At 40.1% G+C, this 20,321-nt stretch overlaps 1 protein-coding gene and 1 long non-coding RNA gene across 2 annotated transcripts in view; both read left to right on the forward strand.

Moving 5' to 3' along the window:
- The first annotated feature begins 245 nt into the window (after nt 1-245).
- The window catches only part of LOC118416396 (putative uncharacterized protein DDB_G0271606), a 131,415-nt gene continuing 111,339 nt past the window's right edge, over nt 246-20,321 (forward strand). The window contains exons 1-14 of the mRNA XM_035821493.1: nt 246-317; nt 778-897; nt 1,535-1,581; nt 2,439-2,492; nt 2,660-2,692; nt 3,306-3,392; nt 3,594-3,626; nt 4,371-4,374; nt 4,432-4,844; nt 4,960-5,112; nt 5,584-5,616; nt 6,096-6,146; nt 7,852-7,905; nt 8,277-8,309. Coding sequence (XP_035677386.1) covers nt 246-317; nt 778-897; nt 1,535-1,581; nt 2,439-2,492; nt 2,660-2,692; nt 3,306-3,392; nt 3,594-3,626; nt 4,371-4,374; nt 4,432-4,844; nt 4,960-5,112; nt 5,584-5,616; nt 6,096-6,146; nt 7,852-7,905; nt 8,277-8,309 — 1,187 coding nt within the window. The remainder of the gene's footprint in view (nt 318-777; nt 898-1,534; nt 1,582-2,438; nt 2,493-2,659; nt 2,693-3,305; nt 3,393-3,593; nt 3,627-4,370; nt 4,375-4,431; nt 4,845-4,959; nt 5,113-5,583; nt 5,617-6,095; nt 6,147-7,851; nt 7,906-8,276; nt 8,310-20,321) is intronic.
- Nucleotides 10,176-11,173, forward strand: LOC118415830. Its single transcript, XR_004831149.1, has 4 exons — nt 10,176-10,366; nt 10,613-10,690; nt 10,873-10,905; nt 11,141-11,173. It is a non-coding gene; the product is annotated as an uncharacterized LOC118415830 (long non-coding RNA).

The raw sequence follows: 20,321 nt of genomic DNA on the forward strand, positions 1-20,321 counted from the left end.
AAAGGCAATATAAAATATCAGTCAACATGATAGATATGATATTTCATGTACTTTCCAGTTGTTGAAATTGAGTCAATAATGCCGTATGGCCCGTGGCCCCCTGGTTAGGGGCCAGAGCGTGGAACCTATGCCCAATTTTTTCTTCAATCAGGAATTTTTTTTATTGGTTTTAAGAGAAGAATTGACAAGTTTGGCATGTAGTTAATGATTTGTTATAACTTTTCTCTTACAGTTACTCTGAGAATATGTCTGGGAGGAAGGAGGTTAGGAGGGACGCCAGCAAAAAGCATGATGGCATGAGAGGGGAAAACACCACCGTGAGTACATCACCATTTCTTCTCTTCATCATGCCATGAGTTTGATTCTGGCTGCGTCGCTAACCCGACATGCATGCTGACAAAAAGGCTGCAGTCCTTTGTATGGGATGTTAAGCTACAGTCACAAAATGACAATGATGTTCTGCTTATTGGAAAGAGCTATTGGACCTTCCCCGGTACAATGATGTTAAGCTACTGTCACATAATGATGTTGTGGTTGTTGGACCTGCCCCGGTACACTGAACCGGTAAATACTGTACATAGCATTTGTCTTCTCAGTCACCACCAGTGGAAGATTATAGCTCTGCCAAACTGGATCGAGATCACTTCCACTTTTTCCATCACAGAACTAACAATGATCATGTATCCCCCCTCCCCCTGATTTAGTTCAAGACTGATGTAGACTTCCTAATACAAATCCTCAATCCAATGTACTGATTCTTGCTCTGTTTTCCCTCAGCCCCCAATCAGCAGTCAAGACACCTCCCCTCAGCCCCCCAACAGTGGCAAAGCTTCCCCCCAGCCCCCCATCGATGAGCCCGACCCCCGGTCGGTAACAGATGTGAGCCAGTCTGCACAGGTAGGTGCATTTTCCAGACATCCTGACACACTTAGTCCTACACCTACAGAAAACCTGCCCACTTGTGAGAGGCAAAGACATGAAAAGTCACCAGACCACACTTAGTCCTACACCTACAGAAAACCTGCCCACTTGTGAGAGGCAAAGACATTAAAAGTCATAAGACCACACTTAGACACACCTGTCCTAGGTGCTGACCAGTTCGCTGCACTACTGGTTACACCAGTTTAACCCCTCTTTAACCCTCCACATGCTCAGTTCAGTAGAATTTAGCCTGGCCCTTTAACCCTCCCTATGCTTAGATCAGTAGACCCTTGACCTCCTGTATATACAACAGTATCTGCTGCTTGTCACAGTGAGAAACTGGGCTGTAAGGTTTGTGTCCAGTATAGTGTGTTCTCACTCCCAGTATGTGTACTTTTCTGTTGCAATCTTGGTAACACCTTTATCAACATTGATATTCATGACCATCAGTTCTGAGTTTTGCTCTAACAAATTATATTATTTCTGTTGATGATAATTCCAGTTTCAAGCTTCTTTTTGTTATTTTTGCCTATGTTTCCAGTACCGCTGTTAGTATGATGGCTGACTTTATTTGACCTTTCTGATACTTAAGTTTGTTTTTGTACTTCTTCAGGCAGAACAGATCAGGCAGACTTACACTAAGGAGGCAGTAGACAGCCAGTAAGGACTCAGTTTAGCTAGATAGAACTGAATTAGCATAGGGTCCAGTTGAGCTAGATAGATCTAAATTATTTAGCATAGGTCCAGTTGAGCTAGATAGATCTAAATTATTTAGCATAGGTCCAGTTGAGCTAGATAGATCTAAATTATTTAGCATAGGTCCAGTTGAGCTAGATAGATCTAAATTATTTAGCATAGGTCCAGTTGAGCTAGATAGATCTAAATTATTTAGCATAGGTCCAGTTGAGCTAGATAGATCTAAATTAGTTAGCATAGGTCCAGTTGAGCTAGATAGATCTAAATTAGTTAGCACAGGGACCAGTTAGTTAAATGAAACTGAATTAGTTAGCATATGGACCAGTTGAGCTAGATGGAACTAAATTAGTAATAGATGGTATAGGGGCCAATTAGCTAGTTAGATCTGAATCAGTTAACATAGGACCAGTCTAGCTACATGGAACTTAATTAGTTAGCATAGGGGACAGTTTAGCCAGAAAGATCTAATTCTAAATCAGTTAGCATAGGAAGCATTTTAGGAACCAGTTAGCTAGATAGAATTGTATTAGCTAGCATAGGGACCAGTTAATTAGAATAGGGATCAGTTGAACTAGCTTGAATTAGTTAGCATAGGGACTGCACAGTTTAGCTAAGCAGAACTTAGTATTCCTGATAGTCAGAGTAGTGACCAGTTATGCTAGGTAGAACTGAAAAAGTACTGGTGTAATAAGAGAACAGTTAAGCTAATATCAGCTCAGGGATCCGTTAGCATGACAGCATGACAAAAAGCCTGGTATTTTATTGGATTGTTCAGGACATTTGAAGTCAGAGCTTAATTGTCATGTTTGTGTTTCTCACAGCACCAACAAAGGGCTTGAGGAAGAGGCAGAAGAGGAGGAATCAGAATTGGGACGGTAAGATTTACAAAATGGGACCAAGGAACTTCTTGTATGATGCAAATACATTGTATCTAACAATACCAGTCCTGTATTGTGGAATATAATCACTGATATTCTGTGTTCCTTTTTCTGTATGGTTTGAGACTAGTTCATTCATACTTTGTTTCTTGTACTTCCAACAGACTTCTTCGTGAGTTCGAGAAGGACCTTCAGAGGTAAGGGAACACTCTATCCATATGGGCTAAGCCTTAGTGATTTTTGCATACCATAAAATAGGCAAATATATCAAGGATTTCTCTGCTATTAGAAAGAATACTGTAACTAATGATGAGCCTACTCCATTGTAATACTATATCAAAGAATTATGTTAGCCCTCATTCTTCTGTTAATTAGGTTGTTAAGTTTTATTCTATACCTCTATTTTGACTTTATGTAATAGTTGTATCATGTACAATTGTCGTGCAATAAAGTTCTTCTACAATGTAGTTACTCATAATTTTTGTACATTATCCATAACTCTAAATGATGTAGCTTTTTTTCTAAACCTACATCTGCTTAGTTTTTAGACCTGGTCATTAACATAATATTATACTATACCATTAGGCTCACCCTTTAGTATTGTATGTTATTGTGAACCTGTAGAAATGGATCATATTCACAGAGACAGCTAATATCTAATCTAAGCTCTGATTGGCTACTGACAGAAGAAGAAAGGAAAAGAGAAAGAACACACCAGCAAAAACAAATGTTTTCCCTACTGGGGATTTTGTCTGAATCAGTCAATAAAACACATCAGCATGTCACTGACGATGTCTGACTCCCTTACAGAGTGGAAAGCCGAATGCAAGTACTTGATGACTGGCTGTCTGATGAAGATGAGGAGGAGGCAGAAGAGGAGAAGGCAGAAGTAGATATGTAAGATATACAAAATGGAGCCAAGAACTTCTTACATGATGCAAATACATTGTAATGATAAATACCAGTCCTGATAATCAAACAAAGGATAGTGAGTGTGAGTGTGAGTATTGTGGAATATGATCACTGATATTCTGTGTTCCTTTTTCTGTATTGTTTGAGACTAGTTCATCTATACTTTGTTTCTTGTACTTCCAACAGCCTCGTAGGTGAAGCGGACATGGACCTTCAGAGGTAAGGGAACACTCTATCCATATGGGCAGTCTGTTGTTTGTGTGCTGTTTATGTGCTGTTTTTGTGCTGTCTGTGTGTTGTTTATGTGTTTGCTTGCTGTTTGTGTGTTGTTTATGTGCTGTTTGCATGCTGTTTGTGTGTTGTTTATGTGCTGTTTGTGTGTTGTTTATGTGCTGTTTGTGTGTTGTTTATGTGCTGTTTGTGTGCTGTTTTTGTGCTGTTTGTGTGTTGTTTATGTGTTGTTTGCATGCTGTTTGTGTGTTGTTTATGTGTTGTTTGCATGCTGTTTGTGTGTTGTTTTGTGCTGTTTGTGTGTTGTTTGTGTGCTATTTGTGTGCTGTTTTTGTGCAGTTTGTGTCTTGTTTTGTGCTGTTTGTGTGTTGTTTATTTGCTGTTTGTGTGTTGTCTATAGACGTTTTCTCTGCTTGATGACTTCAAAGACCTAAAACAAGTTTTGAAACATGTCTCATAAGTTCTTAAGCTTGTAAGTTACAACTTCTGTTTCGTACTTCTTGTATTACCTATAAGTTTACAACATTGTAAGGTGATTAAGATAACCTAGGATTTAGCTTTAAACTGGAATTGTTTAAAATGCATTTTTGTAAGATTTCAACAGCAAAAATTCATAGGCTCCGAAATAATAAGTGGGATGGGAAAGATTCACACAGGAAACAGTCTTGATATCTCAAGCCTGTTGTTTCTAGCAAAGTCCTTTCAGTCCTGCTAACTTGTTGGTACTTACAGAGCGGTGAGGGCTGAGGCACAGCAGGGAGCTGCACAGATGGCCACAACGATGGGGCATCAGGTGCAGGCTGAGGCACAGCAGGGAGCTGCACAGATGGCCACAACAATGGAGCATCAGGTGCAGGCTGAGGCACAGCAGGGAGCTGCACAGATGGCCACAACGATGGAGCATCAGGTGCAGGCTGAGGCACAGCAGGGAGCTGCACAAATGGGCACAATGATGGGGCATCAGGTGCAGGCTGAGGCACAGCAGGGAGCTGCACAAATGGGCACAATGATGGTGCATCAGGTGCAGGCTGAGGCACAGCAGGGAGCTGCACAGATGGCCACAACGATGGAGCATCAGGTGCAGGCTGAGGCACAGCAGGGAGCTGCACAGTTGGGCACAACGATGGTGCATCAGGTGCAGGCTGAGGCACAGCAGGGAGCTGCACAGATGGTGCATCAGGTCCTGGATGAAATGGAGACGCTTAAGTAAGTCTGTCAGAATCTATTCACTGTTCATTTATCATTTAATTGATTCATCTTGGAGACAGTTTGGTAATAATTTGTATCAATAAAGACCTCCCTCCTGCACCTTGTGTTACAGCAAGAACCATCTTCAGCAGTCTGACCAGGAAACTGACGTGCTGCAGTACTTCCCAAGCTTCCATGGAACCAAGGAGGAGCAGCTACAGGAAGAGCTGGAGCAGATGGAGTTCATGAAGAATGAGGCACAGTGCCAGCTGGAGCACGAGAAGGAGTAAGCAAACTTCAGGTTATACTCTACAGTAAACTGTAGTCATTTATGTCATATCTGGGTTGTGATAATGTTTGATACAGGTGTTCCTCTTCCTGTTGAAGCGACCACAATCAACGTGCTGATTATTCTGTCTCTTAAAACCAGACCTGGTGATAACTTTTCTTTATTGCATGCGATTCTACTGTTCTTAGTCCGGCTTTTATGAAAATAATTTGAAAGCACTTTGCTTGCATCATGTGCAGTATCGCTGTAAAAAGATCAGAATAGCAGATTTGGACAATGGAATTGCTGCTACAATTACTTTTTCAAAGACATCAACATTTTCTTAATGTCTAGGCATACCACAAACTTAAATAAATAGGAAATGTGTGTTGTTGCTTGTTTTTTCTTGTGTTGGTATGACACCAATAAAATGCACACACACACACACACACCCTCCTCCCTGTTGCTGACCTGTTCCCATCTCTACAGGAAGAACCAGAAACTGCAAGAACAGTTGGACAGGTGAGCAGGAATTCTTTGATGCAGCTACAGCTGTTCCTTGTAACACCTGGACACATATCTAATTTACTGTGGTGAAATAAGCAAACTGCGCAATTGTCTTTTCTAACACTTCTAACATCTAGAAAGCCTAGAAGGCCTCTTTAACACAGTCATTTCTTGTTGCAGGAAACAATTAGATCCATGATGTTTGTTGTGCAAAATGATCCATTCTTCTAGCAGTTTTACTATTGGCATAACTGGCTGTACTATGTTTAACTATTGACATGTAGCATGGTGCTAAAAGTCTGTAAGATGTAAAGCATACATATTTTAAACACCCAAATCAGGATTAAAACTATGAAGATGTAACCCTCAGGCTGCTAAGGTGCCAGTTTGTCACCAAGTTTCTATTAGTTATGGCAATAGGCAGCATGGAGAGGGTTAAACTTCAGCTACATGTACAAAAATCTTATTCTAACATTGGAAATTTGTGTTCACAGTGTCTCTGGTGTGGTCAATGAACTGAATGATTCCCTGCGCCAAACAACAAGGTGAGAACACTTTCTTTTGGTGCTGAACACCATCCAAACACAGGTAAACGCACCTGTCCCTGGTGCTGAACACCATCCACACACAGGCAAACACACCTGTCCCAGGTTCTGAACACCATCCACATACACAGGTAAACACCCCTGTCCCTGGTGCTGAATGCACACACACACACACAGGTAAACACATCTGTCCCTGGTGCTGAACGCGCGTGCACACACACACACACAGGTAAACACCCCTGTCCCTGGTGCTGAATGCACACACACACACAGGTAAACACATCTGTCCCTGGTGCTGAACGCGCGTGCACACACACATACACAGGTAAACACCCCTGTCCCTGGTGCTGAATGCACACACACACACAGGTAAACACATCTGTCCCTGGTGCTGAACGTGCGTGCACACACACACACACACACACACACACACACACACACACAGGTAAACACACCTGTCCCTGGTGCTGAATACCATCTACACACAAGTGAATACACCTCTCCTTGGTGCAGAACACCATCCACACAGGTAAACACACCTGTCCTTGGTGCTGAACACCATCCACACACAGGTAAACATACCTGTCCCTGGTGCTTAACACCATCCACACACAGGCAAACACACCTGTCCCTGGTGCTGTACACCATCCACACACAGGCAAACACACCTGTCCCAGGTGCTGAACACCACACACATACACAGGTAAACACCCCTGTCCCTGGTGCTGAATGCACACACACACACACACAGGTAAACACATCTGTCCCTGGTGCTGAATGCGCGTACACACACACACAGGTAAACACATCTGTCCCTGGTGCTGAACGCGCGTGCACACACACATACACAGGTAAACACCCCTGTCCCTGGTGCTGAATGCACACACACACACAGGTAAACACATCTGTCCCTGGTGCTGAACGTGCTTGCACACACACACACACACACACACACACACACACAGGTAAACACACCTGTCCCTGGTGCTGAATACCATCTACACACAAGTGAATACACCTCTCCTTGGTGCAGAACACCATCCACACAGGTAAACACACCTGTCCTTGGTGCTGAACACCATCCACACACAGGTAAACATACCTGTCCTTGGTGCTGAACACCATCCACACACAGGTAAACACACCTGTCCCTGGTGCTGAATACCATCTACACACAAGTGAATACACCTCTCCTTGGTGCAGAACACCATCCACACAGGTAAACACACTTGTCCTTGGTGCTGAACACCATCCACACAAGTGAATACACCTGTCCCTGGCGCTGAACACAATCCACACACAGGCAAACACACCTGTCTTTGGTGCTGAACACCATCCACACACAGTTAAACACACCTGTCCTTGGTGCTGAACACTATCCAAACACAGGTAAACACACCCATCCTTTATGCTGAACACCATCCACACACAGGCAAACACACCTGTCCCAGGTGCTGAACACCACACACACACACAGGTAAATACCCCTGTCCCTGGTGCTGAATGCACACACACACACAGGTAAACACATCTGTCCCTGGTGCTGAACGCACGTGCACACACACATACACACACACACACACACACACACACACACAGGTAAACACACCTGTCCTTGGTGCTGAACACCATCCACACACAATGTCCCCATAGTTGTTGTGTTTTTTTTTTTTGCTTTCGTGAAGAATTTGTCCATTTTTTACAGGACACTTGAATCCCAACAGGCAGCCCACTGGGAGGCAGAAGACCAACTAAAGAAGTAAGGTTTACAAAGTCTGTGCCAACCCCAACCCCAATTCTGATCAATAAAGTCCACTTGTTTAAATTGCTACATTTCAGAGAAACTGTTCTGACATTAAATGTTGTGATGTTGGATGGGTTAGCGTACATTTTCCTTCCATCCCAGGGATAAGAAAGTCAGTTGAAGGTGTTGCAAAACTTGTGCTGAAAAGACAACAACAAAAGCTGCTGTTCTTTTACCATTCAGAATAAAATACCACACACAGTCAAAATTAATATTGAGACGTTAACACTAAATTTTACAGAATGCCGTGCAGCATTATAGGCATACCAGAGTCCCAGTTACAGCTATTTGTGTTGAACATAATGGGAAATGTTGTGTTCTTACAGGAAACTCCGAGAGAGCCAGGAGAAGTTGGATTGGTAAGTAAGATTGTGATTTTTTTTTACTTCAGTTGTCATTGAAAAGGAAATGTTTGTGAGAAATGAAGCCAAATTTTCTCTGCAATGTTGAATGTAGTATTTGTATGCCTACTGCTGAGAGAACGCCTGTAATGAACCAAAAATGGTCACCAGAGAGGAAGATTACAAATTTGTTGGAGATGGAATCTACTGATAGCCTTTCTGTACTTTTTTTGGGCAGGATTGACTTGAAGAAATGAAGAAAAAGCACTCCTATAGAACCACTTTGGATGCATGTGGAATACTTAAATCATTTAATGTACTCTTGATGTAATTTAGTGAAAAGCAACTTGATACCCCCCAGTTTGATGATGGTTATGTCTTAATTCTGGCTTTAAAAATCAACATAATAAATTTTTCCATGTCTGTATCTACAGCACCAACAAGGGAGTCAAGAGTGCCGACGAGCGATTATGTACCATGGATGTGATGTAAGTTTTGTTTTACTTTATTTTTCTTCATATTAGTTACTCTAGGATGAATACAATATGTATGTTTTACACAATAGTCATAGCTGACATGATTTGTTTGAAGTTCCTGGTGTCTTTCCAAGTTGTTCTGTATAGAAGCTTAATTGACTGAACAAAAGGCACAGTGAAACTACAGAATACAGAACAAAACATTTTGTATATATTTGTACAGCATCTTTCTTCTATCAGTGAACATCTTTTCCTGATAAACCACAGACATTTTTTCCACATGCAGAAAAAAATCTGTTTTGTTATTGTTCACGCAAATAGATCTATCGTAATGTTGCCCACAGTATGAACCTTCAGATGAAAGAGCTGTCGGAGCAGGGTGCATATCTTGAGGCGTTGAGGAGGAAGTACATAAGACTACGGGAAGAGCACAACAACATGATCAACATCAACAACAGAAAAGCCGACATGTGAGTCTCAGAACCCAGCTCTGTAACATTCTAGCTTTGTAGAAAGGATAGGATGAATTTTAGATGTTAGATTTTCATCAGTATTTGTGCGATCCTTGTTTCCTCTTGAATTCGGGTCCTCTTCTCTGGCCTTTTCTTTGTACAGTCATTTGATGGATATTGTTGCAACTTTTTGCTTGTTCCAAGAAATACTGAATTGTTTATGCACTCACCCAACCTCCTAAATCTCTGTTGCATACTGTAATGTTGAGTTTTGTAGTGGAATCAGACGGAGACAACAGCAGTTGGTAGGTCTTGTATTCTGGTACGTTTATTTCTACAGACCATGGGTCTGCTCATACATTTGTATTGGTCAATTATGCCTGGAACCTTGCACCAGCCCACTTCTGTTGGGGTCATGTGATCAGGGGGGTCAAACTTGCCTGGGACCTTGCACTTCTCCCTTTAGCATTGCTTGATAAAATCTTCCCTGGGATGTAAAAGAAAAACATGCAGCTAGATCTGGTGTGTTCTGTGCCCACAGAAAACATTTCAAACCTGTCTCCCTCCCCACTTTCTGCAGAACTATCCAGGAACTCCAGGCTGCACTTCAGCATGCATACAGGTCAGGAGAACATATTATATCTTATATACTTTGGTCTACCCTTCTAATCTTATTATACGCTTTTAGGCTGATGCTGAGTATTTCTAACCTTACCAAGCTGTTATTGCTGTCTTAGTTCTAATTGACTGCTGAAATAGTTCTACTTTTAAAAATAATAGTAAAGTTTTATGCTGTTTTAGTTGCATTGAAAAATATGCCGTCACAGCTTTAAGGTGACTTGCCAAATTCTGACATGATTTAAGAAGAATGCCAGCTTCATCTTTCACCTTCAATGCCCATCCAAACTGGTGCTGATGTGTATGTTTCATATCTGATACCATCTATCATATACAGCTACCTCAGGCCCAAGAACTCAACACCACCTGGACACCGGACACTTGCAGTAACGAAGCCCAGCATCGTCTCCTTTGATCCTTCCTCTGAACAAAGGCTCGCTGTTTCAGCACCTGAAGTGTTCTCCTTGGAACCCCCCTCCTCTCAGTGCCCATTGGATCATGTGACCAGCCTGAAGCTGCAGCCCACTAGGTAGGCAGCAACATCCAACTATTCAAACTGAATCATCAAATACTGACTAAGAGACTATTTTACTAACACTAGTTCACCTATATCCACATAGTAACCTATATTTGTGTCTTGAAAAATGGGACATTTAGGATATCAGTCAATGGACAGTAGTTTCAATTTAATCTTGTTCTTACTCCCCTGCTAAGGTTTAAGAGAAGAAAAGAGAAGCCCTTTCCTTAAAATTGTAACTACCCCCCCCCCCCCCAGGTGCAATGGTGGTGGCGACCTGGAGCTGGATGCGTTTGAGGTAGTTCGCCTGGAGTCAGAGCTGGTGGCAGAGCGGCTGTAAGTATTTAGCAAACAAAGTAAAAATTGTCAAATTTAACCCTCCGCATGCTATTAGGTGGTTACTGGACACCGCTTAAATTTCTCAAGTTAACAATGACAGATAAAAGTCTTTTCTTCATCATCATAAATAAATAAACCTTCCTACAAGTGATCTCACCAACTTTTATCTCTCCTTGTAGGCTCCTTGAAGACTTGACCCATGCGAATAAGAGGTAAGAGGTGTCCCCGAGATGGGCATGTTATGTTCAAAGTTTATGTTCAAGTAACTTGTATCATTCTATTGTACTAAAAATGGTGCTTAGGAATATCAAGTCGACAAACTGAGGCTTCAATTTCGATGATATTTTAATTTGAAACCACTATTTTGCATTTAATGATAATGATATACACAATAGTTTGCTTCCTTAGCTTCAGTTCTTGACAGCTTTTTTGTATCTTCCCCTTCAGCTTGAAAGATGACCTGGGCACAGCTAAGAAAAAGTAAGTGAAAACACCACCAGTTATATTACAACCTTGTTGCTCTCAAATGGATACATTTGTTCTCTCTCTTGAGTTAACTCCATCTTTCAAGAAGGGACTTTCCAATATGAAGATACAAAATATCTATTAGCTGTTATATACATTGTTGAACCTTTCCTCCAAGTGATTTATTGTTACATTGAAGCTGACAGGTGTTTGTTTTAATACCATGCAGATACAGCAAAACAAGGGCAGATCTCCTGAACAAGGACAACGAGATCAAAGATCTTCACACACAGCTACGCTGGTAGGTCAACAATCATCTGATTCTTTCTGCTTCCTCTCAATTCAACTTGATCTATCAAAAAGCAAGAACTTTCTTAAGATAAGAAAACTGAACAATCAACTAGTATCTATCTCTGTAGACTGTAGACGCTATTCTAGACCGTCTAATAATAAATAAACAGTTTGCTTCCTTAGCGTCAGTTCTTGACGTGTTTTTTTTTGGTATCTTCCCCTTCAGCCTGAAGCAAGACCTTGACACGGCACAGAAAAAGTAAGTTAAAACATTACCGCTTATATTAGAACCTTGTTGCTCTGAAATGGGTGCACTTCATTTGTTGTTGCTTATCATATAAAAATTATGGATAAAATATAATTTTGAAAAGTAGAAATAGGGAGCAGCAGTCCTTGTATTTTTGCCAGGAATGGTCCAGGCTTGATGCATCTCAAACTTTTCCTCCAATAGGATCGCTGCGCAGACTGACATCGCTGAAATGCTCCAAATGGAAAAAGAGGCCCTCCTAGCTGAGCAAAAAGAGTAAGATATTTTTGTTTCTTGTTTTCTGCTACAGTCCAAGTTTGATTTTAAGATGGGGTGCAGCAGTTGTTGTATCTATTGATGCCAAGACTGGTTGGTTCAATAAACCTCTGAGAAAACTATGAAACTCTGAGAGAGGAAAAGGACTTCCTGGCCAAACAGAAAGATTGAGATATTTTTGTTTGTAGTTTCCCGATACAAAATGTAGTTTTGAGATTATGTGTAGTAATCAATGTATCTTTAAATATTGCCAAGATTGTTTGGTTCAATGAATTCCAAATAAGTTGCTAAAAATCTGATGAAAGAAAAGGAGGACCTCCTGGCCAAATTTTTAAGATACGAGGGCGGTTCAAAAAGTAATGCCACTGGTTTTATAACAGGCTCATTTTTTCATCGAATGAACTGAAATTTGGCACAAATGTACAAGACTATATCCTCTTGAGATTGATGTATCTCAATTTGTGGTGCAAATTTCTATGAGCAATTGATATGATTTTAAGATGACCACACCCTTAAAAGCTTGTCAGGAGATCAGTTCCTCTAGATCTTACCATTTTAAAATTATGGTAGGAATCCGAAATTTTACCTGTACAATAACAAATGTCTCTATAGATTACATGTCAAATTTCATGTTTGAACTCACAATGGTTCATCTTTTACAGCCACTAGAATGGAGCGAGTTGCTATATTACAGACAGTTTGATTAATAGCCAAATACGTGATTTGTTGAATAAAGGTCTTTGTAGACTGCTTTTCCATTAGCCAAAAGATGTGAAACTTAGCACAATTATTAACTGTTTCAAGATCAAGAAGTGTGATAAGTTTGATTTTTCTCAGTTAATAAAAGAGTTGGTTATGGAAACGTTAAGCAGCCCACCCCTAATCCACCGCTAATTAAGACCCTGAGGACCTTACTTCACATCAGGAATGAAAAAATGATAAGTGATTGTACTTAAAAGATGAAAATAGGCATGTGGCTTATAGAGAAATGCAACTTGATACATGTGCAATTTTAGTTCCTTGCAATAGCTACAAGTGATTTAGAGACATTACCAATTGCACGTTAATTGACCAACTAATTTCTTCCGACGGGATAACAAGGGTGTGGTCATCTTGAACTCAACTCAGTCACTTATAAAAATCTTAACAACAAATTGAGATATGTTAATCTCAAGAGGATATATTTTTGTACCTTTGTGCCAAATTGCAACTCATTCGGTGAAAAAATGAGCCTGTTATAAAACCAGTGGCATTACTTTTTGAACCGCCCTCGTAGTCAGAGAAATTTTGTTTGTATTGCTTATATGGTAAAACTTTAATGCATCCCAACATTTCCTCAAACAGGGTGGCTGTAGAAACCAACAACGCTGCCACCTGGTTAAAGAAGGCAAACAAAAAACTGCTGGTCGAGCAGAAACACTTCAACAAGTGAGATAGTTTTCTTTATTGTTGCTTATGTGGTCAAAGTGTAATTTGATATGGGATGCAGAAGTTCTTCAATGTATCTTTGCTGCTTTCTCTTCCTTTGCTCCCAAACCTGACCTCAGCATGACTGTGAGTCTCAGCATTTACCCAACCGAGGGCAAGTTGCTGAAGACTTTATTGTTAGTAATGATCTGGTTTCTCACACTGAACACTGACCTGGATGATGTGTGGGAGAAGTTGGACTGAGTCAAGTGAGCAAAGAGTTGATGCAATGGAGTAACGTTTATCCACGGAGTATATCCGTTGTAAAAAGGGAGTCAGGGATGTCATATCAATAGACTGCACTTTCAAATTGAAATATTTTCAAAATAGAAAAGATATTAGAAACATTGTGGCTTGAAACCACCATTGATTGACAATGATGTCCATTAATACCCTGTTTCAAAAACGATGGATATAGGTTATCCCATGGATAAAGGTGAAACGTTAAGTTCATCCACTGTCAAGTGACTCCTTTGTGTTGAGCAGCTGCAGTCGTTACAGAACAAGCACACTCTGGAAACCAAACGAAGCTTTGTTTCTTCTCTTTAAAACAGGTACCAGGTTTTTTATCTAATGGTATATCATATGGTCCTTTTTCATAGGAGGCTGACATCAATGAAGAAGCCTGGAGACAGTTGCCCAAAGGTCTCTGAGAGATCCACACAGACCCAAACCTGCCATTCCAAACTCACACAGAGATCCACACAGACCCAAACCTGCCATTCCAAACTTGCACAGAGATCCACACAGACTCAAACCTGCCATTCCAAACTTGCACAGAGATCCACACAGACCCAAACCTGCCATTCCAAACTTGTACAGAGATCCACAAAGACCCAAACCTGCCAGCCCAAACGCACGCACAGATCCACTCAGACGCATGAAGATGGTCATATCAAGCTCAAAAGGTAAAACAGCCAACAAGAACTTCTTGAATTAAAGTTAATGTTATAAGTTGATAATATAACTCTTACAATAAATCCTAGTTGATCAGTAAGTTATTTGTGGATAACAACATCATACATATGCTTGGATTCTAAAATGTTCCTTTTAAGTACTATTGATTTGATACTATAGCACATTGTGCATGTTTGTTACATAGTTGTTAGTCATTGACAGTGTTTATGATGTGTAACAATTCAATCACCACATTACTATAATGATTATTGTTTATGAGCTTAAGCTTTTCAAACCAAGTTTGTAAATTTATAGCTCCTGGACCTATCTTCACACTCTTGTAGTCCATATGCTGACAGAACTCGCCCATTTCTTAAGTAACATCATATAACATCCTGTATAGTTCCACCTGTAAACTAACCCAGCCTGCACTGTCATGTCAGGAACATTTTCAGTGCAGCCACAATTTGTCATTCTCAATCATTACAGAAACCTGGCTGAGGCAGTGCAGGACAGACAAGTGTAAGTATTCCAGGACCTGTCCTTTGGTAAAAGTTCAGAAACTACAGGTTATTTTAACAGTGCAGCAGACCTACCATGATGAAGTTTTGGATTTCCCTTTATCTGTAAGAAAAAAAAAAGAAATTCTACAAACATGATCATGGATTTTTTTCAGCTGTAGAATAATTAGACTTAATTTGGTAATTTGTTCAGAACATATTAAGGGACACCAGCTGCAGAAATTTAACATAGGCTTTTCTCTATGAGCCAGTACTTTTCACTCAATCAATCATTCACTCAATCACTCAGACACATTCACTCACTTACTCACTGTCACTCACACTCACTGTCTTGCTCACTCATTCACTATCAACAACTCACTCAATCACTCAGACACATGACACTCACTCACTCACTTCATCACTCACCCACTCTGTGACTTATGCATGATCAAGGAACCACTTGCCTAAGGAGAAGCCCTCTCTTGACTCAGACTCCAATCTTGTACTTCATCTTTCCTAAAACCTACTTTTATTACTGTAACATGAGCTCTACTTCTACCTTAAAATTCTCAAGAATATCTTTTCTCCATATTATTGAGTCTCCCTTACGAGCTGCATACACTGTCAGGTGATCTTACCCAGTTTCTTCTCTCCCCTGCAGCCTCCTTGAGGAGCTAGAGGAGGCCAACAGAAGGTAAGAAACGTCCTCCAGACTCTCAAAGGTTCCTCTACAGACAAGCGGTGTCAGTGTACAATGCAAATTGATATTTTTGATATTTTAGGCCACACCAATTTGTGTTCTTTGGTTTTTAGACCTCATCTTTTAGCAAATATTCAACTGCCAATCAGAACTTGTTACATCTTGTTAATCAGGATTGGTACAATTTGATAAGCAGCACAGCTGATATTGTGCACATTTACAAATGAATACCATCTAAATGGCTCTATTTATAGGATATTAAGAAGTCTTATAGATATTAATAAGTTTTATAACCTGAATGATATCAGATAAGAATAAGAAAAACGAAGTAGAACTTTTTATGCAAGGAATCATGCATTTATTTTGTTCGTAATCAACATTAAGAATAATATTGGTTGATTACATGCTATAGATGCATGCAGCTGAGAAGAAGGTGCAGTAGGTGTGATAACTAAGAAGATTACATGTATAAGTAACTAAAGAAACTCCTTCCTTTGCACTGCCCTTCTACAGTCTTGCGAGGCGAACACTAGAGGTGGAGACACTGAAGTCACAACTTGCTATCTTAGAGTCCGGGGGGTTCTGGGTCCCCTGCAGGTAAGTCCCTTTAGTTATATAGAACTCACACATCAGTGATGAACAAATCAGCCAAGTTGCTAATGGTACAGTCCACAGCATCCTTGTAAACTGTATGTCTCCTGTGTGCGATCAGTACTTGTCTAATTACAGCCTCAGTACTGATAGTGTGCTATGGGTTGTGTCCTACTACTGCATCAAATATGACCAGTTCTGATTGATGCTAGTCAGCAGAATAAAGTTTCTTCCCTTGTTGTGGCATCATGTGGCATAGCTGCATGGTGTTAATGGCCCAGAAGACAGAGGTCCTGGGTTCAAATTCTGTCATACTACCGATCTTGTGCTCTAATGGTAAAGGCACTTCACTTGACTTTCCTCCACCCAGGTGTAAAAATGGGTACCAGATGGTTGCGGAGGAAAGATTTGGGCTCTGCCCCCCCAATACTGTGTCCTTAGGACAGAGCCCAACCCTCTCCTCACTGCCACTACAGCTTTAAAATTAGCTATGGGGTGATCTGTTCCTTTAACTTTTTTCTTTACCCTCATGCCATGGATCCGGGGATTCCTCTCAGGCCATGTACTAGTAACCCGTTTTATTTTTACAGATGTGAGGAAAACGAGGTGATGAGTTCAGCAGAACAGGAGGCCGCTCTGAGGTAAATGTCTGTCAGTTTGGAATTCAGCTCAAACCTCTGTTATGTCTCAGCACCAAGGACAGGACTGTAGTAACTGAAATACCAAAAGAAATTAAAGCCACTTACCTGCCAGTACTGCTATGGTACGGCTATGATCACTTTCCATGCACTCAATCAAACTAATTGTGTTTTAATTATTTACAGTAAACTCGAGGCACTGAAAACAGAGCTGACCAGGTTTGTAAATTCTGTTCTTTTATTTCCTTATTTTTTGGATGTTCTTGAAACTTCATATCTTCAAGGGACACTTGCACAGAGGCTCATCATAGATTAGGCTCATTTGCCCATTTCTTATAGAATGAAGAACAGCAAGGAAGAGATGCAGGTACGACTGGAGCAGGTGAAAAGGTGAGGCAACACTTCTGAAACATGCAGCAAGCATTTTATCATGTTGTTCCCATCATTTCAAGACAGAATGAATGTGAAATTATGCTTGTATTTGAGGCTTAAATAAACTTTGTATACAAGTTGATAATGATAGAATTATGTCAACTTAAAGAAATAATGAAGATCAGTTCTTATTGTAACATTAACCTTAAAAATATCCTCCTTTATCTTCAGCACACTTAAGGTCCAACTCTAGTTGTCTTCCCTGAGAAAATACTTGTGTGTTAAGTTTCATGTCATCCTCCTAGAAGTGGCTTGAATATGACTGTAACTAAGGAACTCTTTTCAACCTCCTTGCTGTAACTAGCAACGGGTTGTTTTTTAATACCCTACTTTTTAGTAGACTCTTCCTCAGGAAAAACTTGAATGTGTGTTAACTTTTGTGTCATCCTCCTAGAAGTGGCCTGATTATGACTACCTAACAACTGGTTTGTTTCCCTGTAGGCTGTCTGAACAGTTGCTGAAGAATGCCAACAGCAGGTGAGAATTGTTTGTGATTTTGTGATCAGGGTGTCCTGGGAGCTCTTTGCTTTGCTTTGGGAGCAACTTGTACATAAATCCTGTTTCTCACTTTGTTAAAAATCACACTACGTAAGTCAAATGATTTCCTTTAAGTTATCTCCGTGTCATTTGGTAGTTAGGGGGCACCTCACTGGACTGCAGTACATTCAATTTGATGGCATTGCTGCATTCTGAATTTATGTTACCCTTGACATCACAGTTAAAATCATGCAATATGTGCAAGTATGACTCACCTTTTCGTCTTGGCTTGGCTTCCAGAATGAAGACAAGTAATGACTAAGAAGACAAAATGCACAGAGTGTGAAAATTTAGTCTCAATTACAATTTTTACATTGATCAGATCACTCTTTCAAATCTCTTGGCCGCACCGACAACACCAACGTACCACAACTGCAGTGAGATCCCCCTTTACTATTTTTAGCAAGAAAAAACCTTGTTACAACCCATTTAAGTTACATCAGACCTGTTTTTCTCTCCTGTCTCTCCTCAGATCTCCCAACTCCACCGATGGACCCGTCAACCAACCAGTCGACCCCGCCACACCCATCCCGCGGCCGGTACTCAGGGTATACCCGGCAGATGGTCCGCCATTCGCAATCGACGCCGGCCTCTACCAGACCGAGACGGCACTCCCGGCAGGAATCACATACACCTCCACGGTCGCGGTCAGGGGTCAGACCACCACCTTCACCGTGACCTCTGACCGCGACCTCAAGGTGGTTCAGTACATCGACGGGGGTTAGGTTAAGAAAAAAACTAGGTCACTGAGTGTTATGTTATGTAGTAATGTTGACATGTGCACATGTGATCGTTATGTATGATTGTATGTTAACCGGATGTACTATGTATGTACAATGTATGTAATACATTTTATGTAATATCCAGTTTGTCATTATGTGTAACAACCGATGATCAGGATTTAGGATCCTGCTAAAGTAATTGGACCCAAATCAGCGCAGATATAGTTGTCACAATGATTTCATCATTTCATTCACATGCTATTTCTGTATTGGGGATTAATGAAGTAATCTGTAATAATATAATGAGAAACCTCCTAAAGGAGCAGATATGGTCATGATGACCACTATAATAATTTACACCTCAAAAAACTGGTGAAATTTGGAAAGAAAATAGAAATGGCTGAGCGGCTGATATCAATTGGTGGAAGGCATCTGAACAGGGACTACAGTGTAAGTAACAACAAAGTCTACTCTTTGTGTCAAACAGGTTTTTTATTAGATTTTGGTCATTAGAATTGTTAAGAAATATTTTGAAACCTTTTTTTCTACAATTAATTTTCATTACATTTTGGCTGATAATTTTAATTGATTTTATTTTCCACATTTTTGTCACATTTTGGCTGATGTTAATTGATTTTATTTCCTTTTGTTTAGCCCTGCATTGCTGAGAGTTGTGGATGGTCTCGCTGTTTGGCGCGGCTTCTCTCTGGTTCCTGGTGCCTGGCAGCAGCGTTACACCGGCTCAGCCTATGCCAGCTGCTCCCACTATACCACAAAAACACAAAAAAATGGAGATGCTGGACAAATGGGTGTAATGCTGCTGCCAGGCACTGTGAAACTAGAGTGGAGCCAAGCAACTCAGCAAAACCATCCACAACTTAAAAGCATTTTGGTAAATCTAAATTTTCTTTCCCAGTTATAATGAGTATTGTTTTTTAATTACTTTTCAACAGTTTTTGACATTTCAAAATTTCAAATTATTAAATCACAAGAAAAAAATTCTGGAACTTGTCAAAAACTTTTATACTATATAAAACAAACCACAATCTGTTTGACAGTTAGTAAGTGTAGTCAGTTACATTACAATGGTAGAGCCCCTGAAATAAAGACCAGGAACAGGGATCATTAAAATCTGATGCCCCTAAACCCGCCATGCAGCTGATTAATGCTGCCTAGTATGCTCGTAGAGTGCTAAGTAAAAAAAAATGCTCACCAGTTTGTGTGTGTAATAGACATTAGATTTACTATTAAATGCCTAATTATGCTGCAGATACTTAAGTACATGTAGTTTGGAGGATGTCCTTTGGTCGAATTGTACAATTCTAAAGATAAACTAATATAGACAAACAATATAACCAGCTTGCTAGTGACATGTAGATCTTAAAGATAATTCAAAAGTCGCTGAAATTGCCTCTTTAATCTGTCTTAAACTCAGCAAAGTTTAGGGCCAATCCAATGAAGTTTGTGAATGTCGAACCACGTCATCACAGGGAGTAAACTGATTTATACCTTTGTATGGAGAAAAAACAATATTGTTGTTAATATTAACCTACCTTCAGATATATGACACATGTAAAGATTAGCGATGTCTTCATGTGAATATTCATTGTTTGTTGTTTTCCTGAACCTGAAGTTTTTAGTCTGTGAAACAGTATAACACTGTACAGTGTAAATTTTAATATATATATATATATATATATAGATATTTTAAGAGAGTTTATTATATTTTTCAAATGAAATGATACCTATTATGATTATATTCAGTATTATACGCCAATACATATACACTGTGTGACCTTACAAAAGTCTCTGTCTTTAATTTGTGTTTGTTTTTCTAAAACTGTTCTTGTATCATCATCATA

The sequence above is a fragment of the Branchiostoma floridae genome, chromosome 5 (genome assembly GCF_000003815.2).
Source record: "Branchiostoma floridae strain S238N-H82 chromosome 5, Bfl_VNyyK, whole genome shotgun sequence".
Classification (NCBI taxonomy): domain Eukaryota; kingdom Metazoa; phylum Chordata; class Leptocardii; order Amphioxiformes; family Branchiostomatidae; genus Branchiostoma; species Branchiostoma floridae.